The sequence below is a fragment of the Diadema setosum genome, chromosome 11, assembly GCF_964275005.1.
Source record: "Diadema setosum chromosome 11, eeDiaSeto1, whole genome shotgun sequence".
NCBI lineage: Eukaryota > Metazoa > Echinodermata > Echinoidea > Diadematoida > Diadematidae > Diadema > Diadema setosum.
This window is the reverse complement of record NC_092695.1, coordinates 20,907,464-20,928,624: the sequence shown is the minus strand read 5'-3', so window position 1 is coordinate 20,928,624 and position 21,161 is coordinate 20,907,464. Positions and strand designations below refer to the sequence as shown.

Genomic DNA, 21,161 nt, shown 5'->3' with positions numbered 1-21,161 from the left:
TCTGACCTGTACGTGTAACATGTACCAAAACATATTCTCATCAGTGCAAGCCAATGAGACAACATAAGCACTCTATTCCCACTCGCCTGGTAAGTTTGTAGAGAATCGTCTGTAGTAATTTGCATGGGATAAAAAGTTACAGTCTAAAATTAGCATGGCGAAAAGCAAAGGCTCATCATAGAAAATAAGAGGTCCATGACATATAAAAGTTCTGAGAAATAGCAAATACTTTGTGTGTGTTGCTGTCTAAAAATGTACCAGATTTAAAATGGATTATCATGGCATTTTTACATGAAGAATTGTTCAAATTCTGCATGATTCCCCCCCCCAAAAAAAAAAAAGAAAAGAAAAGGAGAGAAAAAAAATAAGGCCTTGAGATCAAGATATCTGAGAAGTTTTCTTATTTCAATTAATGACTACAGAAAAACCAGAATACACAACTTCAATTTTGTTTTTCATATATTAGAGCAGCTATCATCAAGCCATTTTAATTCACACATATGCACACATATTAAACATTGCGATGGTATCTGCTTCAAGGTTACAATGTACAAACATTTTTCACAAAGTTCAATCATTCCTCAAAACAAGTACATCTCACTTCTAATACACATTAAATAGAGCCTGACAATTTTCTTTTCTTCTTTTTGATAATAGACTCTATTAAAATCGCTTCAAAACATGCGATCCTGGCAAAATGCACATTTTTAAGCTACCTCAATTACACTTTTATTTCCCCAACAAGATTAACAAACTCGCAGATGACTCTGGCGATATTGAATATTATGAAAAACAAAACAAAACAATGATCAAATCTGAATATATCTATATACATATTGTCTCATTACTTTGACATGTCATCCTACTATACTTCGTGTGCACTTCAGAGCGAAGCCAGTGAGTAAGGAGGGTGAAATAAATACATATCATTTCTCAATACATCTATGCACAAGGAAAGGAATAGGGCCTCTCCTTCTTTAATTTCCTCCAATAACCTTTAAACATCTTTTTCATTACACACACACACACACACACACAAATCGTGGTACGGCAATAGTTTACCATATAAGACATTTTTACCGTTGACAATGATCAAAAAGATATAACTACGCAAATAGGGTATCTCCACAAAATAGATGACAAAATTGTCAACAGAAGAAGCCAAGACGCACAAAGAAACATACCATAAACATTGGAAATACATTTAACGTCCAATGCTACAAATACAGACGTTGCTTTCAAGACTGCTTCACCCAAGAATCTTGCTTCCTCTACACTTCACCTCTTTACTATCAAAACTATTACGGGTGAATATGGATTAAAACTATAACTGACAACAATTTTGCCAACAGACGAACAGTCCCCTCTAAATTCTGTACATTTTCCCTTTGAGGTACACATACTTAAAGAAAATAAAGGAACACAGCTTCTCTCTCCATATAATAATATCAATATCATGCACATTATTATGAAAACTCTCAATTGACTGAAAAACACTGTGGGTTACTTATAGCAAACATATCCTGCTCTTCTGGTACTTACAAGTCCATCATCTCAAAATAAGTTGCAAAAATTATACCACTTTATATCTGCATTATGGCAACTCCACACATAGCTCATGGTATGACATTTGTTTAAGACAAGGCAAACATTGTCCTATCATTTTAATAGTTTAACACACAAATAGTACATATTTAGATTTGCAACCAAAACATACAAAATATCCTCATATCTTCTAAATAATTGGCATTACAATGCCACGTGAACATGTGCATGAACAAACCAGAGATATCGATGTAACTTTAATATACAAGAAACACATTCTGTAATCATCGATATGAAACATTCCAAGTAAGCAGTTTGGCATAGACTACAAACACTCCATTCGCACAGACGAGTCGCATTCTAAATTCTCTCAGTTGCTGAAATAATTTGTCTGGCAATACAGAATTATGTTTTTAATGGTGAAATATGTGTTGTATATCTACACAGATATCATATACAATGTATGTGCACCTCAAGTTCTTCTCTAGTAATAGTTTACATTCTTTGTAAGTACCTACACACTGTCCTTGCAGTCACACGCCCACAAAAATGTTCGTCTTAAACATCAGCGAAATCACAGAAATGTCGTCGGGAATATAAAACAAACTCTTTTTCCAGCAGCAATCCCCGCACTCTCAGACAACAGACAATTATTGTGCAAATGAGCAATACACATTTGATAGTAACATACAAAATAAGTGAAATCTTGAAGGTACGATTTGTAACAATGCTTGAAGCCCGGAAACAGCGATTACTGGAAAACATCTTGGAATCAACTACCATTATAGTTCCTGCCCTGCTTATGTCTATCTTTGAAAAAGGCATAATACACTCTGTCTGGGAAAGTGAACATTTCCATGCAAAAATCACACAAAAGGATACAGTTCTGGAAATCAAATGATTTAAAAAAAAATGTCTATGTAAATTACCTTTTTCACAAAGTGCTGCCATATTACAATGTCTGCATAAATAGCTTTAAACGCTATAATTTACAACAATTTTTGGTAGTTTTGCCGACTAGATACAGTCTGTTACATTCTCACATTGCTTTTGACCGCTTGATTAATCACCTATTAAGACATTTTTGACAGCTTTCCCTACTACACACTTACTAAAGCAAATCGACACTTGGGTGGGCTTCAGCATATTAGGCATTTACTTGAAACAGACGCAAGCAATCCTCATCATTTCCAACCACCTAATGCTAAGGTGTGGTTCTGTTAGCACAGAGCCATACATGTACAGTCATTACACTGGCTACCCCTAATGGGACTTACAAACAGAATTAAGCTAACCACAACCTGAACTGCATCTAAAACGGGCAAGCGACTTATCAAATTCTTTTTCTGTCAGCTGCATCACATCTGTCATGAACTTTGACTATCCTCAAGTCAAAAGACGGCCACGGAGAATGTCTCAATGTGTCAACTACTGCGGAGATGCATGTGCTCGTTCAGTCCAGTATTTTTTTATATCTTCCAACACAATACCACGTGAATGTGCATGTAACCCAATCCATGCAGGAAATACAAAATATCATGGATATGCTGCATCTATCATGGTTTTTTTCTCTTACACTGGCATGGGAAATTTTGTATGTCTATCATCTCTTCGGCTACATGTCAATCAGAATTGTGTTTGCTACATGTGTAGTAGGAAATCTTCTAATCTAGGAACATCCGATTCAGTATTTTGGCTCTGTTACTCTCTTCCCTTCTTCTGGACTCTGCCCTCCGAACGTTTTGCCTACAACACAGCCACCACCACCAGTAGTGCCAGTTTCGTGCCTCCCTGGCGGGATGCTATCCCGCGTCCTCTCCCCAGAGGGGATGGAGGAAAGAGCATCACGACAGCTCCACCACCTCGGAGTCGAACTCGATGCTGTCCAGCTCGTCCTCCTCGATGTCCTCCTCGGAGGACTCGCCCCCGGCGGCCTCGCCCGTCAGCGCGATGCGGGCGTAGTCGTCGGTGTCGATGGACTTGCAGAAGTAGATGGCGTACTTGAGCTTCTCGCGCAGCACCTCGCGGCAGGAGTAGCGGGGGAGCTTGAGAAGGAAGAAGCAGGTGTAGGACTCCGGCAGGAAGTTGTCGGGTGGGTTGTACTTGTCAAGAACCTGAGCAGTCGGTCACAGGAGGCAAGAATTACACAGGGAAGTGTTATGTGGTGCATCCACAAATCACAAAGATCTTGATTCTAAGGATTGAAAGTTCCTTAATATCTTTGAAATACAGACAGCAACCGGCACATGTAGTTACAGAATGTACAGTGACTGTGTCCAAGAGTCAATTTTATCAGTAATCAATACATGTAAATATCCGCTTGACAAAATAGCGTTTACATCTTTTCAGAACTTGTGGGATTCTGATAAGTGGGCATATCACTTCCCTGCAAAGAAAGCCTCAACAGTTGTTTCATAAACTGAAATAATCAATATCATTGTAAAAGTGACAATTTTTGCGCGAGTAATTTTTCATGCTTGGTGGGGTAAGACGAATTTCATTCTTTTTTAATTCCACGGAGTCAAAGCAGTAAATAGCGTTACATAAACAAGTAAAAATAGTCTTGGCTTTTACATTCGCGATAGTTTCTGGTCGCACGAAAATTTCCACTTTAAAGGGGAAGGCTAGTAACTGATCAGTGGGAATCAGTGGAAATGCCAGGAGATGATTGTTCCAATCCTTATGGGATTCATTCAAGAGTTCATTGTATATCTATTGTTGTGTGAAAATGATTTGCTTCAGAACGGTCTCATATTCAAGTAATGTGCAGATTAATGCTCCGTCACTGACCAGGGATGCTAACCTGGAAGCATTAAACTGCACATTACTTGAATATGAGACCATTCTGAAGCAAATCAACTTCACACAACAATAGATATACAATGAACTCTTGAATGAATCCCATAAGGATTGGAACAATCATCTCCCAGCATTTCCACTGATTCCCACTGATCAGTTACTAGCCTTCCCCTTTTACCGTATGACTCATCTCACAAACACTTGAGGGACTGCCAGTCTCTTTGTCATTTTGTGACACTTTCCCACCCTTGGACAAGGAGCAAAAGCTTTTAAAAATCAGACTAATTTCAGTCTCTATTTTCTTTCCCTATTGAAACTGGCCCCCAAAAATAAGGTCAAAAATAAATTTGCAAGTTTGCCTTTCAAATGAATCAAACTACATAAATCTGGTCCGTGAAAGCAAAGGCTAAGAGAACAGGGTGCATGTTTGCTTTTTACATGAATGAACAAAGGCACACCATCTCAAATGGAAAAGTATTAAAGAGACTTTGGTTGGGGGACACTGACCTGCAGGACAAAGTCCCGGCCGCGAAAGTCGGCGATGGTGCGTGGGAGGCGGGTGCGTCCCCAGACGAAGCGCAGAAAGAGGGAGCGCTCGTTGTTGGTGAAGTCTTCCATGATCTCCCAGAACCACGTAACCAGCGGGGCTGAGGCGTCGATGCCCTTGTAGGTCGCCACCGACTTCAGGAGGTCCAGGGGAATATCTGGGCTACCACAGACCTAACAGGCAGCAGGGAGAACACATTGTTTTTGTTTTATTTCTTTTTTTCTCCTTTTAAAAAAGAAAATTGTCTTTTGATACAAAACATGTGACAGTTGATTTCGAAACATCTGTCAAATCAAATGCAAGTACAAATAACTCTAAAAAAATGCCACAAAGAATATGAAAAAAGGAAGAATTATGACAAATCTGGCCTTTTTCCTTTTCCTTTTTAGAAGTGTTTGACAGACATTCTCTGTCTGCTAATAGGAGTATCAGAATTCGTTCATAGTTCATCTCAGATGTACTGCTTTTCTTTTCTTCTTTTTTTTTTTTTTACTTAATTTGTCCAATTCAAAATTATTATAATAATAATGATGCATTTTCATGCATTTTGAAGTAATATTTGTTAACACTCACATCGTACACATTTCCTTTTACTCTATTTTCTCTCTTTTTTTTTTTTTCAATCCACACATATATCAAACACATAGATGACATGGTATAGCCTTGAACTGTCTTATGGATACATACTTCTGTCTAGGTCTGCTTCTCTCCGCAGAGTCTCTCATTTTCCCCCACTTTCTCTATTTTTTTCTTTTTTTTTTTTAATTTCTCTCTCTCTCCATCTCAATATCTCCATCACTCTTCTTGCATCTCTTCTCTCTCTCTCTCTCTTTCTACAAAGGTCATAAGGTCATGAGGTCCTACCATAGTCTCCAGCTCAGACCCAGTGAAGAGGGAGAGAAGAGGCACCGGGATGACCCTCGCCATGCCCTCTCTCACCCAGTGGACCTGGTCATCAAATTCTGTCAACCTGTTAAAAAAAAATATGAACAAAAATATGATGTGATATAAACACACCACACACAGATCTATGCAGGACAGCAGAAACAGTGGATCTCTACGCTTGACGATAAATCGTACAACATGCGTTGGACCACATGGTACAAATGTACATCTGTAGTTACTTGGTGTAGTCAAAGTTGACAAGAAGAGATGAAAATTAAAAACAGGGTAACTTTTTATAATGAAGACCTAAAAACCATGACAATTATGTTGTCTCCCCACATGTACACTTCTCCTAGTGGTAATGACAGTGAGTGAGGTGGGGGAAAACACAAAAGACAAATGAATATGTGATGCGCTCCGTCAAAAGGAGTCTTAAGTCGCAAAAAATGAAATTTTAATTCTGCCTAAACTTGAATTCTACAGACTCATAGCTTACATCAGGTTTCTCAATATATCAGGGTTAAAAAAAGAAGAAGAAGAAATACATAAAGAGACAAACAAAGATATATAAAAATTGAGACCTGCCAATTCATCTTATTATAAGAGGGCTCTCTCACATTCCACTACTTTATAACTAGGTTCCACTGTTACAATTGTATACATAAGTGAGGAGAGTGCCTTATACTAATACAAGATGGAATGTAGGCCAAAGGTGGAAAGACAGGTTACCACTTCTCCAAGTATGCAACAGCCTCGAACTGAACTGTTGCTCATAATGACCCAATAATTCATCTCGAAATGAGACCTCACCTGTAGTTGAGGGCAGCACGGACGTATTCATTCCTGTTCTCCACCGTGATCCTGGAGTACTTGGTGTTGAGGGGTATGTCTTGGCCCGTGGCACTTGGTGTGCTGTACGGCATGTCCATCTGACTGAAGGCTTCAGCCTCTGACTCCATGTCACGGATACACATCAGGCCTGGATTTCAAGAGAGAGGGACAAATGGAAAGGGGAAAAAAAAAAGACAAACACACAAAAAATAAGATAGAATGTTTGTTTAAAAATAGATCAGAGACAGAGAAAACAAGAATGTTGTCATTCCATCGAGAAAAAAAAAAAGAGCCATGACAAACAACATCAAGAGATGCCCAGGCTGATACTTGGTGTGGGTATTCCCAAATACTGGGATATCAAGGCACAATAACTGAATGAATTATCTGAGTCCCTCTGGCATTAAATGCAGGGCTGGATCAACAGTCATCAGATGTGAAATGTGAACTTTAAAAGGGGCATTTTGTTTTCCAGTCATGATCAGTCAGGCTTTAATCAAAATGACGCTAAGAGCATTTTACATGAAGGTTTCATGAAAGGGTTTGACCTTTTGCTGTCTTTTTTTTAAGGATTCACACACAAAAAAAAGTAGTGAATATAGAGTGATTTCAGTGATTGTTTGTTTACTGTCTTTTTCAAGGATTCACAGAAATGTAGTATGCTGGGGTCTTTTTCAAGGATGCACACAGAAATGTAATGGATATAATGTGATTCCAATGATTTATTGTTGTCCTTTTTTTTTTGCAAGGATTCGTTCAGAAAAGTAGAGGGTATAGTGCAATTCCAGTGATTCTAATCTCTCACCAGCAACGTAGTCCTTGTCCACCTCTGTGATGTCAGCCACAGTGAGAGGCATGCCGGCCAGCTGTTTCCACACCGGTTCAGCCAGTGAGAGGCTGAGTGGACTGCCCGTCCTGATGGCTATTCCCATCAGAATGCCTGCAACCATCAAAAGAAAAACAAAGACATTAAAGGGGCATTGCAGACAATTTATATAATTTCACTTCAGGTAGTACATAAATCGATCGTGCCACATACAGTTTTGTGGGATCTATTGTGGTCCTTGAGCAGAGAAACCAATACTCTGAAAACCCCAAAACATAATACGCTGAACAAAGATGACAAAGGAGGCTCACACATTTCAGTAACGTAGCAATGTGAATTCCACTACAATATCACTTGATTAACAAGTTCACTTGTGTAGAATTTATGCATGCTTTCTCCTTTTGTTCTGCTTCCTTGAGCCCCAACTCCAGCATTTTTATGGTGAGGCAGCCATGTCATCATCTTTATTCATTGCAATTTGTTATAAATTTTGAAAACATAATTTGTTATAAATTTTTAAAACATTCTTATTCCTTATCCCAATCACTATAAATTCTGAAACTCTGTACTCGGTATAACTAATTCATAGTTGTTCAAATGTAAAAGTCTGAAAATCATTTGGAGGTCTCCTTCAATCAAAGAGGGGGCAATATGATTTGAATCATACAGCCTTGATGAGGGGAAATGGCCAGTTTGACGAGTACAACCCGACTGCCCACTTACCGAGGAACTTGAACATGCTCTGGTGGGCGGGAGACCTGGCCAGGGGGTTGAGTAGGAAGCAGTCCCGGTTGGCCCCGGCCTCGTCCCTCCCGTTGGGGGTCAGCACCAGGAGTGGGACGGAGCCGTTCTGCAGCTCGTCGCACATCTCGGCAATGGATTCACTGTAGCCGCCGCCACAGTCATCTACGCTCTCCCCTATGACAAACAAAAAGTTGCAAGTTGGAATGTTAAATTGCTCTTCAAAAAGTTTCGCTGATATGAAGCTCAAATTGATGACAAATTTCTTTCAAATCAATTTCAACCATAACATTGTAACGGTCTTTTACTCTACTACTAATCGGGTAATTTCAGACTGAGACTAGGTAAGAAATACTGCAAACTACCCATTTAGCTGGGTCTTCACAATCACTTTATCACAACAAACATCATTGATTACAGAAGGAAATGTGATATTTAGCTAATTATCGTCCTTAAATATCATCCACAAAAACACTGAATTACGAATTACAACAATTACAGATTTTCTAATCATATCTCGAGCAATGTGTAACCAGAAATAGTAGAGGTCCTTTTCATTTGTAGGGTAAATTTCGAATTGAAGCTTAATTCAATGGAGTAAAATACTTCATCAAATCAAACCATAGTACATGGCAAAGTAACAAGTGCAACTGCAAACAGCACAAAGGGAAGGGGGGGGGGCGATGAGGAGGGAGAGGGGGGTGAGATGAAACTGACCTATGAATTTGACCTTCCAAACGCGGTGCGGGAGGAGGAGGCTGTCTGAACCAAACTGGCTCAGCTTGGAGCAGGCCTGGCCAAAGACTGACTTGGTGCCGTCGGCCCCCGCCAGGCCGCCCTTGCTCCGCGACCTCTTGACCTGGATACGGTTCAACTCAATGACAGGCCCGTGCTGGCGGTCGCGCACCATGGTTGCCTGGACGACCTTGCGGAATGCCGCTTCCTAAAAATCAATTATACCATGACATGCAAAAGATATATATTATCAAACTTGCTCTGCAAGTCAAACATACATGAACACTTTACAATGCACAATGCTAAGCTTACATCTGTATGAATGGGGCACCTACAGTGTATAATTTACATTCTCAAGCCTGTCAAGAAATATACACATAAGCAAAATATGGTAAAGCTGGGAGTGTCCTGACTCCTGAAGTATTGTATTTTGCCTCAATTTGAATACTTTCACATATATTTACTCCTCTTTTGAATTTTTTTGCAAAGCAGTTCCTCCAAATTATTTAAATGTTATGAATTATCTTATAACACAGTGCTACATTCAGTGAACTGTGGTCCAAACCAACTCTGTTCCAACCATGCTTGCTATTGCAAAGGCTTTTGAGTGGAGGCAGCTGTGTGATCGTGTGTGCATGCTATAGTGACATGTGTGTATACAGTATGTCCCAAAAAAATTACAATCGGATTTTCGCATTGATAACTTCCAATATGATTAAACTGTCTAAATGCTACTTCGGGTCTTAAAATACAACTGTGTTACATCTAAGCTATATTATGCAGAAAACCCCATTCAATGTGGTTAAGTTTTCACATAGAAATGTGGAACATTGTAACATACGTCATAGGTCTGATTCTTCCATGTTATGCACTTGGATGCTCTTGGAACTGCATATTAATGTGTGAACACAATGGACAGAAATTGGAGGGAAGGGATTCTAGACATGCTCTACGAAACCCCTCATTTCTCTTTGCTTTGAAAACTGAAGCAAACTGGATGGGTTTTCTGTAAGATGTGGGTAATAAGTTACAGTTTCATACCCTGAAATTGTATTTGGATTGATTCACAATTTTTAAAGTTATCATCCCTCACCTTGCCGGAGGACACCAGCAGGCCTCGGAGGGCATCGATTCCCACCAGGATGCCCATCCCTGCAGCGGATGAGGTGTCGGGTTTGTCCCGCATGTCGAACATGGGGATGGAGGGGCAGAAGAGCTCGGAGAAGTGGTGTAGGAGGACCAGGCGGTTCCGGACCACAGGGATGGGGATGTCCTTGAGCAGGTTGTACTCCATGGGAACGGTCTGCGGGAGGCGGCCGGCATGCAGCGGCTTGCTGGTCGACCAGGCGACGGTGTGGGCAGAGCCGCAGGCCACGTTGGTGATCTTCTTGTCTGGGTGATTCAAAGTGGGCGAGAGTGTGAGATGGAAGAGTCAATGAAAGAAAGAAGGGGTAAGCTCAGTTGAAATGACTGAAGTGGTGAATTGGCCATAATTGTCCGACAGTGTTCATAAGGATTTTAGCTAGACACAAATGGTGTAAATTACCCATTCTCATTTATATACAATGTTCCGATGCACTTTCGTGGCAAGTGTCATGATACATATTCAATGAGCAATGTTTGTACACTGGTAGCAAGCATTGTGGAGTTACGTAGGCCAACCCACCCTTCAGACAAAAAAATTGTCATTACAGTAAACACCTTTAAAGGGGAGCAATGCATACTAATCAAACACAGACGGAAATGTAGGATTAAGAGTTTGAATCTTAGTACTGAATAATTAAAGGTTACAATATCACCTCATAATCATTCAACCCCTTCCCCTCCCCCTCCAAAAAGGGGTATTTTTAAATGAATTCAAGGTGTTCTTAAAAGACTTTGAGGCGGAATAAAGTCAGCTGCCCCATGAAGTGAGAGAGTGATTGAATGGCTGAGATTAAACCAAATATTCTCCTTGTCTATAGAAGGTATGGTGCTGTACTGCCCTGGCCTACCTTGTAGCGCAGTGACTATCCTGGGTCTTTGGATCGCATTGGTCGTCCCGTCGCCCAGCTGACCCTCGTCATTGTCTCCCCACGTGTACACTTCTCCTAGTGGTAATCGCAGTGAGTGAGGTGGGGGGGGGGGAAGCACAAAAGATGAATGACTACATACAAAGTTACAGTCAAGTCTACATGATACAATATGTTGCATGTGCAGAATATGTCATTTTCAACTCGCTTTACAATTACATAATCTTTGCCTAGTATAATCAATGAATACAGATATAAAATAGGTATATTGCAATCTAAATGATGTAATATGTGTGAGGCAGAATATGCCACTTTCAGCTCAATTTACAATTACACAAACTTTTTTTAACTAAGACTTAACAACTTCTACTTTCATTCCATGATATATATCCTTCAATGTGCATTTATCATCAAAAAATAATTTTCCTCTATTTCATCATCAATGAGGCTTAACCTATCCTTCCACAAATACATTCACCAAGAAAGTAGCTTCCATAAAAAGAGAGTAAAATTTGATATGTGTCGAGTAAAAGTGGGTAAAGAAAATCCAGATAAATAATTTCACATCCTATTCATAACCAGGAGGTATGTATCTTACCTTGATCACTGCAAGCAACACAGTGGAGAGAGCCAGTTGCTATGGAGATAATCTTTTTGCCTTGCAGGGCAGCCACCTTACGGGGGCGCCGCACGTGATCATCCGATCCGTGACCCAACCGGTGGTAGTCGCCTTTGCCCCTGAAAAGGAACGAATAAATGAAATCGCTGTCAGCTCGGCAATAATTCAATACCGCATTCACGTACTTGGGGGTAGTTGTATCAGCCACATGAGGCTCTTGTCCAAAGGGACTTTTCCTATCTCGCTTATGAATGATATTCATGAAAGCCCATGTCACATTTTCTGACACAGAGTATGATCATATCCTTCTCTGCCAAAGCTTATGTTCCAGCACTTTCCTTCAGGAAATTAGATACAGCATTTCATCCCAACACATATTTCAGAGTATCTTGTTTCGACAAGAATGTGTATCTTGTTGTATCACTGTGCCTACACGTCAAAATTAGAATTGAATACTAGTAGTACATTTTCACATACCACACTGATCCGAACAATGCCCACACTTCATTGTTTGTTCCACATGTTTTTTCCTTTTCCTGAAATTCACACCTTTCAGTCAATCTTTGCATCAAAGTTATGACACAAGAATGTTGACATTTTTCTTTTTGACATGAATTTCAAAACACTATTGCATGTACATACACAATGACTAATAAATTCTGGATCCTTTGTGGGAACAGAAAAGCATGCAAATGAGGATACAGTCCCACTTCTGTATCACTTCAGAGGGTAAATGTAAGTGTACAATTACTCCCTGTCAAATATGGCCCCTCCCTCCCCACGAAAAAAGGTCCAACCTACTCACCAGGTGTAGACACAGCCAGATTTGGTCAGGGAGATAGAAAACTGGGACCCGCACTCCACCTTACAGACACCGATGTTGGCAAGGGCATCGATTTTTTGCGGCACTTTGCAGCCGTCGCTGCCGCCCCGCCCCAGCTTGCCGTAGTCCCCATCCCCCCAGGACCACACGTTGTCGTCGTCCGTGATGCATAGCGTCTGTGAGTCACCGCTGCCGCATGCGACGTCTGTGACGCGGTAGCTCTTCAGGGCATCAACCTAGCATCATGAATATGCATGTATTCAGGTCAATATATCAGACAACTCATCAATATGCATGAGATCGACATGGAGAGACAAGAATTGCTCAGCACTCACTAGAGACTGTTGCACGAGAGATTGTGAATAGCGCGTAGAACAAAAACACTCACTCTCCTTCAGCATTGTGGCTGTGCATAAGTAGCCTGCTAAGTGATGAGGATTCGTGGTGCCAATGTTGCTTTTTATTCTCCAGAATTCTAAAAAAAAAAAAACTTAAACATCTACTTGCTACTCTGGAATAAAAGTGCATCAATAGACTGATCTCCAACCAAACTCAAGTTTGTGAGCTGATAGCGAACTACTGAGTGATATCATTGATATCATTGATTGTTGAATATGATTATCTCAGGGCTGGCATGTGAAGCCAACATTTATTCACTTTCCAAGCACTGAAACTTAGCCTCACTTGTAGTGCTCAACAGGTATATACAATATCAGAAATCTCTGGTGCACCAAAACTTACAAATTTGGGTCGGAGCTGGTCTTCGCTGTCCCCGTGACCCAGACGCCCGTAGCGACCTTTGCCCCACGTGTAGAGCTCACCGCTGGAAGTGATGCAGGCGCTGTGCGCACCGCCACAGGCGATGTCAATGACCTCCTTGCCACGCAGGCTCTCAATGACTCGTGGTCGGTCGCATTGCCTGCACAAAACAATAAAACAGTGGAATTTGTGACAAGGCTTCCCTGGGCACAACAGGTTTCTTCAACAAATGAAATTCTCATGGGAGATTGTCATAGTAAGATTTTTATCTAGTAGAAACCCTATATCTAGTAGAAACCCTAGAAATCATATTAACTCTCATACTCTGTAAGTCAAGCTAAAATGCAACAGTCAAAGTTGAGGTCAAAATGTGATCTTACAGCACTACTCACTCATTACCTCCACCAAGGAAGGAGATTACGTTTTTTGCTGGCTTTTGTTAGTTTGTCTGTGTGCAAAATAACTCCAAAAGTTGTGAACGGATGTGGATGAAACTTGCAGGAAAACTTCATAATGACAAACAGAACAGATGATTAAATTCAAGTAATGATCTGGAAATTTTACGGAATATTTGATGGATTCTGTATCTTTTGGGGAAAAAGGTACATGAACTTAGGAGTTCAAGCTGCATGCAGCGGGAAGCTAATGAAATAAGCACAGGCTTCTGAGTTGCTTTACCATTAATTTGGGAAATTGGGCAAATTTCAGCATACGTGTATGGATGGAAATGAGCTGCTTGGTGGATGTCTGTGCTCTCTGAGTGCTTTTCTAGTTATCACCTGTTCTTTATGCCATTAGGACACGTTGACACAGTTTACATCATCTCATGTAGCAAGGCACTTGAGTGAATGTGTTTTGTATCTCCCATTTACATGTGTACTTCCCCAAGGTCATCCACACAGATCTACGAGTTGGAAATATGCTCAAAGCTTGTGCCAGAGGTTACCTCGGGCATTGCAACTCCTCATCAAACGTCAACAACACAAAAGATGTCATTCTTACGTTCTGTTGCCGTGACCCAGCTTGCCGTCCTCTCCCTCGCCCCAGGAGTACACCTCTCCCTCCACTGACAGAGCGAGGGCATGCTTGCCTCCCGAGTTGACAGCGACTTTCTTGATGTGCACATGTTGGATGGACTCCAAGAGGGTGGGCGTGGACACAGAATCCGTTCCTCCGATGCCAAGCCGACCACTAGCTCCATATCCCGTTGCATACAGCTGGGGAGAAAAATCAGAACAGGAAATATCGTTAAGATCTCAATCCACCAGCTCCATTTGTTTGTCTTTATTCAAATTTTGTATGATTAGACATAAGTCAAATATAACCATCAGGCTAGAACCATTTGAGATCTCTTCACATTTTGTCATGATGAGGGCACACTGACAGGGTACACTTTTCAATTTATGACCATGCTCTTGCTAGAACAATCTTTTGTGTAAGCAGTAAGTACTTGTGGTGTTACGGGGAATTTAGAGAGGAAATTTTGAAAAGAATGGAAAATCAAGCACAAGCATGGCATACATGCATGTTCATATGCATTTGTTTATATCATTCTTTCACAATATACACAATTCATCAGCGGTTTGTGCAATGTGACTTTAGGTATCAATGCAAAATGCTGTCGCTGCTGTCACGTTTGCACACAAGACCTTAATCATCTCATCATCGAGAAAATTCTTGCAACCCTATGTGCTCAAAAAGAATTAAGTGAATCTTGATGCATTTATGTGGCGGCTGGCACACTGCATATTTCTTCACCTTGCCATCAGCAGTTACAGCAAACAGAGTCTGCTCCCCTCCTACAATCTGGATGGGTCTCAGGGCTGTCAAGGACTCAATGGCCGTCGGTACCTTCACCTTTGCCCCCTCAATGCCCCCTAGTTGACCCCGGTGGTTGTGACCCCAGCCATAGATGGTGCCACTCCCTCCCCAAGACAGAGTCCAGTCGTCTGGCCGTCTGCAAATAACAAAAGGAAATGACACAAAAACACAAATGATGAAATGAATACAAAATGGAAATACGTATATATACAATTACGGGAAGTGTAGAACATTTATTTTTTGATTTCCAACACAACAAAGAAATTGAATTTGATTTTATACAAAAATTTTATCTTTTATTTCAGCAAGTTGTTGTTCAAAGACATACAGGATGTAGCCTGTCTCAAGTTTGGAATGGTGGATGACAATCATTTAATACATCTTTCCACTTTTGCAACTCACATGATTTTTATTTTTTGATATCCTCAAAAAAAAAACAAAACAAAACAAAAAAAAAACACACCAACAAATTCTCTATACGCTTGTATTTGTCCATCTCCAACAACAACCATAAGTCCTTTGTGCCATTCATCATAATCATTACAATTTGTAAAATAGTCACCACCATAATCATCATTTATCAAAATGACATCCACAACATCACTGCTATCATTCATATGTGTCAGAGGCAACAGTCACTATCCAAACTGACAAATTACAATATCATCATCTACAAATTCCTTTAATGGACCATCACTGCCTGCATGAAGTCTTGTAACTGTCAACATTCTGACCTATAGTCCTGTTGCTGTGTTGCAAAGATTGAAACCATTTTTAAAACTTCCACTTTTGGAGAGCTCCCTCACCTGTTCATCCACAGCAGAATCTGCTCGTCCTGCTCCCGCTTGAAGACGTGGTGGTCCTCGTGTTCCCGTGACAACTCCTCCCAGTCGGCACTGATCTGCGTCACTTTCTTCAGCACCTCCTCGGCGAAGGTCTTGTGGAGCGGGGCGCGGTTCTCCAGCGACTCGGAGACCCGCGCCGCCATGCAGTAGCGCCGGAACCAGGCCCAGCGGTGGGACTCGGCGCAGCACGGGAGCGAGTCGAGCTGGAGGTCGCAGGCCAGGGCCACCAGAACCTTTGTTGCCATCGGAGTAAAAAAAAAAAGTTAAATCAGTACTCAAATGTGGTGGGCTGGGACACACAAAGTGAAGGTTTACTCAACTGTAATAACATTTCAAATTTCAAATGAATCAACGTGGCTGTATTCCACCATTCTATTTTTCAATTCAATTCGATTTGTTTCTTCCACATGCAAAAAAAAAGAGTTTACAAATTCTTTCTACTTGGAGGAATTCTCAAGACGAACATCAATCCCTGTACCATTAATATCTCATCATAAGATAATCATGATACATAGAAACTGACAACTGTATGAACATCAGAGTTAACAAACTTTGCAGAGTCCTAGAATCATCAATAAATCTGTCATCACATATCTGTACAAGCAATTCTAAATTGTCCACAAACTACCATGTGTATTGCACGAACGCTAAAAATCATGTTATCTTACAACTGTTCACATGTTGTCATCAATACGATGCAAACATCATATCAAGTCATGAGCTCTACTTGAGACCAAATACTCTCTGTGAAGTTGGATTTAGCACTATTCAGACATTAATCATCAATAAATCTGTCATCACATATCTGTACAAGCAATTCTAAATTGTCCACAAACTACCATGTGTATTGCACGAACGCTAAAAATCATGTTATCTTACAACTGTTCACATGTTGTCATCAATACGATGCAAACATCATATCAAGTCATGAGCTCTACTTGAGACCAAATACTCTCTGTGAAGTTGGATTTAGCACTATTCAGACATTTTTTTTTCTTCACCAAAACTGTTATCATGACAAGCAAATGAATACTTCCATGAAAGACTGCAATATATCACACAAATGTTCTTGATACAATGGAAGAGCTTAAAGGAGAAGTACAGTCAATGTTTAAGTTACTTCAATAAGTAAAGTACAAATACCCAGAACAGCAAAAAAAAAAGAAAAGAAAAAAAGATCATCGAAATGAGACTAATATAAGGATGGTCTGTACATTTTGAATTTCATGTTTTCATGAGAAACTGATTTCGCTGTTAATTGTTTATAAAATAATGCTGTAAGGTGATGAGGTGCTGTCATCATATAAAAGTTCACTGACCTTGAAGAAGGGGCTGTGCAGGAGGTGTTTGCCGCCCCTCACGATGGGGTCTTCGTACTCATACTGCCTCTGGAGTGCCTCGGGGAGGCCCTTCACCAATGCCGCCAGGGCTGTACCACTGAAATCCTATCAGGATTAAAACACACACACACACAAGATACTTACAAATAGAATGAATGCACCCTTTAACTTAAAAAAAAAAAAAAAGGATTGCAGAACCCAAACTCTCTGTCTAACATTGCGGCAGCCTGTCGGTAAATGCTGCTGATCCAAGCAATGTGTATAGGTATGCTGTTACCTTTTCTTTTTGTTGTTTTGGTACAAATATACTGGAAATCTGGGACAAGTAATGTTAAAAAAAAAAACAACTATATACATGTATTCATATTTTTCGTATGGTAAAAGATATTACTTTCTCTTTTCCCCACAAGCCAGTATAGTAATTAGTAGGGTATTCCTGTAGTTCTGTATACATACAGAATATTTGTGCTTTGTTTGCTATATAGGAGATATTATGATCATTGAAAACATAATATAACATAAATGAAATGTATAAAATAGAACAAAATCAAATGACATTTAATATTTTACTGAAACCACAGAAAAGATGAATACATAGAGGGATTACTATGATGCTTACTACAAGTACAAGGAATACAATTCTCTGCAGGCTCTTAAAGACGGAGAATATGAATTGAAGACCCACCCCAAACTGTGATGAACTGTCAGACTGTGACTCATGCTGGCCCAGGATAGCATCAACATTCAGGTGACCCTTGTACTCTGTGGCTATCAGCTTCCGCAAACGTTGAAGGGCCCACATCCTCTGTGCAGCAGCTGAATTTTTGGGGGACAATGATGAAGGGAAAAAAAATTGTATAGGTAATCAACTCATAGCAATATGCCAGTTTGGATTTACATTCTGCGCATGAGCAGGTAAAGGTCAGCTCAGAAATATGACATAATGAAGCACAGAGTTGTAATAAGGAATGTCAAGGACAGTACCTGAGTGGTTCCTTTACTTTGCAGTGAAAGAACTTTTCTAAACATTCAAGCAAGTTTGTTAACATAAAAGCAAGTTGGATTACGTAAGTGGGTGATATCCGGCTTTAAAACTGTTTTGTTTTGATGGTTTAAAATTTGGAGTCACTTGAACCATTGCTAACTGCGAACTGGTCTATTCATGTTAAAGTAGTGGACTACCTGGTACAAACAACGAAAAAACATCACTGCATTGATTGATGATGTGAATTTCAAAATATGTTTTATGTGAGCAATGGATGGAGTAATAACTGACCTAGTGTGCTGAGTTGGGCACAAGCAGCCAGGGCAGCCGCCAGCCTTGGCATGACCTTCTTATCAGTGCTGGCCTCTAGCCTGAAATCCAGCAGGCAGGTCACGAGGTCGATCGATGGCTGTGACAGGATGGCGCGGTCAGACAGCAGGTGTTTGGGGGCGGCAGCCGGCATAATGGGGAAGACGGTCATCCGCCATCCCCAGCCATTGACTGAGCCGTCACTGGTGAACTTCCACTTGAGCTCATCACCAGCGATGCGCAGCTCTGCCGACCAGTCCGACCACTCACGGCCCGAGCGTACCGACACAGTGCGACCCGCCCCGTCCATGACTGTCAGGGGGTCGTGCCGGCGCTCCGTCGAGCACTGCCTGTCGAACTCCACCCTCAGCGCCTCGGCACCGGGGATGCGGACGTTGCCGGTCAGTGTGGTGTCATCGGCATAGGGATGGGAACTCTCCTGGACGACTGGTTGCATGGCTGAGTGACCAGCCTTGGTGTCTGCTGCTACATCTTCAAGCTCAGTCACACATAGCTCAAGCAGCATGTCTGCAACCTGTAAAGAAGGCACACAGCAAAATAAATTTCCCGCTTAGCCAGTCCTTTTGCACACTCCAGGTTCTTCTTGTTAACAATGTGTCATGCATACAGTAAAATCATAAATTTTTGCATGCAGGAAACTTTCGCGAGTAGCTAAGGTTCGCGATAATAAAATACATGTGAAAGTCTTTTTCTACACAATGAACTGAATGCCAGGGGCGATTTGTGAAAGTTTCAAGCTGCCAAAATGGCCATTGGTTCCAATTTGCAAAAGTTTCATTTCGTGAACGTTTCTGATCTAACAGTATCATGCAGTGGACCATTTTATTGAAGAAAGAAATGAAAATATTGGCTGTATTCAAGTGCTACTGACTGAGGAGCTATTTCAAAGTTGTTTTTTTAATGAAATAAAACAGCTGTTCTCTTTCTGTCCATGTTGCTAGATGATTATAAATAAAACATCTTCCTTCTTTGCAAACTGAGACATCATGCTAAGTTGAAAGTAGCCCACTGTCTGGTCCCCATCAAGACTCTTGACAAGTTACCTCTGGGTAGGCCTTGGCCATAGCTGTGAGGGTATCCGAGATAGCCTGCTGGCTGTGCTCTCCGCAGCGGCTAGCTACGGCCAGCTTCAGCAGGTCCACCAGGATGCGGGCGTCGTCCGGTTGCAGCTTGCCCGTAAACTCGTCCAGGCTGGGAGCTATGATGGAACCGCCTCCCTGGTCCTCCGGACTTGTCACCTACGGCAGAGATAGGTGGGGTAAGGAGGTAGGGTGGGGGATGAAGTGGGGGGTGGGGGTGGTGATGGGAGAGAGAGAAGTCAGATGATGCACACTCTGCTCTCATTGGTGAAATAATTCTTTTCAATTTTATGTGTCAGTGTTTCCTGCTCTTTATTCCTTCCCAGACATAATATGAATGATAAAGATGATGAAGATGATGATGATCAATATGATACTGATACTGATAATAGTGTTGATAATGATGAGGATGACATGATAGTACTTGGCATGATCACCAGTATAACTTTATGTTCAGAGAAGTATTCAGGATGTCTTTGCTATGTATTTTTTAGTGAACATAAACATATTACCTGTAATCACAAGGCAAAGAATAAGTCTCAGCTCAAAGATTATGATGAATTACTGAAAGTTTGTTGGCTCCACAAAGAGATTTATATGAATACTTCATATATATTGAAAATACTGTACGTTAACCAACACAAGGCATTTTTATTTGAGCAAATACAGTATCTATTTCATTCTTAAATCCAACTATAACATTCATTCAAACAACAGTGATGAAATGATGGTATTTTAGCATCTTATGATACTCTTATGATACTCTAAATCAATTGCTTTCTGCAGTAATTATTTATGTGCAATTAGTTGTTGATGGAATATTGTATTTTGAAAGAGAATTGTATTTGTAGTATATGAATATGTAATAAGGCTTAATTTTTTTGATAGATTGTTTAATGTGAATGATTATAGTATCGTATAGTTTTGCTTCGTATGTATATTTACATCAAGAACACGCAATTCAGCCTCTGGGCTGCTATGTATTTCCTTTTGATAAAATAAACCAAGATCGATCTATCTATCTGTCTATCTATCTATCTATCTATCTATCTATCTATCTATCTATCTATCTATCTATCTATCTATCTATCTATCTATCTATCTATCTATCTTTTTCATTGCATCTACTTGAATGTATTGAAGTGAGAAAATCTGTTATGACCGAGTACAGTGATAACAGATGATTTAATCATGGGAATGTTTTCTCTGACATGGGGTTGAAGTTGCTTTGTGATGGAAAGAGTAACTGCGATCACATGATGGTCAGTACCACTCACCTGATCAGCGCTGGTAATTGTCTCTGTCACAATGGAGATGGAGGAATGTCTGTTGTAGCTGTTCATACTGGATGGTCCCGGTCTGTCAGAGTCGAAGTCCGGAGGCAGCTGGTTCCAAGTAAAAAATCACAATGCTCTTTATGCACACTAATCATATAACTTTCATCCAAGTAACATGCTATCATGCTATAAATCCATGCATGACTCAATTGGCGCTGTAATAAAAATTTGCATTGATATGAGTCAGTTGTAGTGACTCCTTGATTGCACAAACTTAACATTTACAGTTTAATGTGGGAAAAAAATTTGTTAACCCGTTGGTGGAAATAAAATGCACACTGTTCACGAACTGAAAATCATAA

General features: G+C 40.5%; 1 protein-coding gene across 1 annotated transcript in view; it reads right to left on the bottom strand.

Annotated features, from left to right (window-relative positions):
• Positions 1-446: 446 nt before the first annotated feature.
• The window catches only part of LOC140234670 (E3 ubiquitin-protein ligase HERC2-like), a 104,796-nt gene continuing 84,081 nt past the window's right edge, over positions 447-21,161 (bottom strand). The window contains exons 56-75 of the mRNA XM_072314702.1: positions 20,800-20,907; positions 19,487-19,681; positions 18,405-18,957; positions 17,814-17,944; positions 17,108-17,233; positions 15,750-16,021; positions 14,881-15,079; positions 14,125-14,339; positions 13,105-13,282; positions 12,346-12,599; positions 11,520-11,659; positions 10,904-10,999; positions 10,003-10,301; positions 8,892-9,117; positions 8,157-8,351; positions 7,413-7,547; positions 6,587-6,755; positions 5,756-5,861; positions 4,852-5,064; positions 447-3,659 (exon numbers count right to left, since the gene is read on the bottom strand). Of these exons, the coding sequence (XP_072170803.1) occupies positions 3,390-3,659; positions 4,852-5,064; positions 5,756-5,861; positions 6,587-6,755; positions 7,413-7,547; positions 8,157-8,351; positions 8,892-9,117; positions 10,003-10,301; positions 10,904-10,999; positions 11,520-11,659; positions 12,346-12,599; positions 13,105-13,282; positions 14,125-14,339; positions 14,881-15,079; positions 15,750-16,021; positions 17,108-17,233; positions 17,814-17,944; positions 18,405-18,957; positions 19,487-19,681; positions 20,800-20,907 (4,080 nt within the window). The 3' untranslated portion in view covers positions 447-3,389. The remainder of the gene's footprint in view (positions 3,660-4,851; positions 5,065-5,755; positions 5,862-6,586; positions 6,756-7,412; positions 7,548-8,156; positions 8,352-8,891; positions 9,118-10,002; positions 10,302-10,903; positions 11,000-11,519; positions 11,660-12,345; positions 12,600-13,104; positions 13,283-14,124; positions 14,340-14,880; positions 15,080-15,749; positions 16,022-17,107; positions 17,234-17,813; positions 17,945-18,404; positions 18,958-19,486; positions 19,682-20,799; positions 20,908-21,161) is intronic.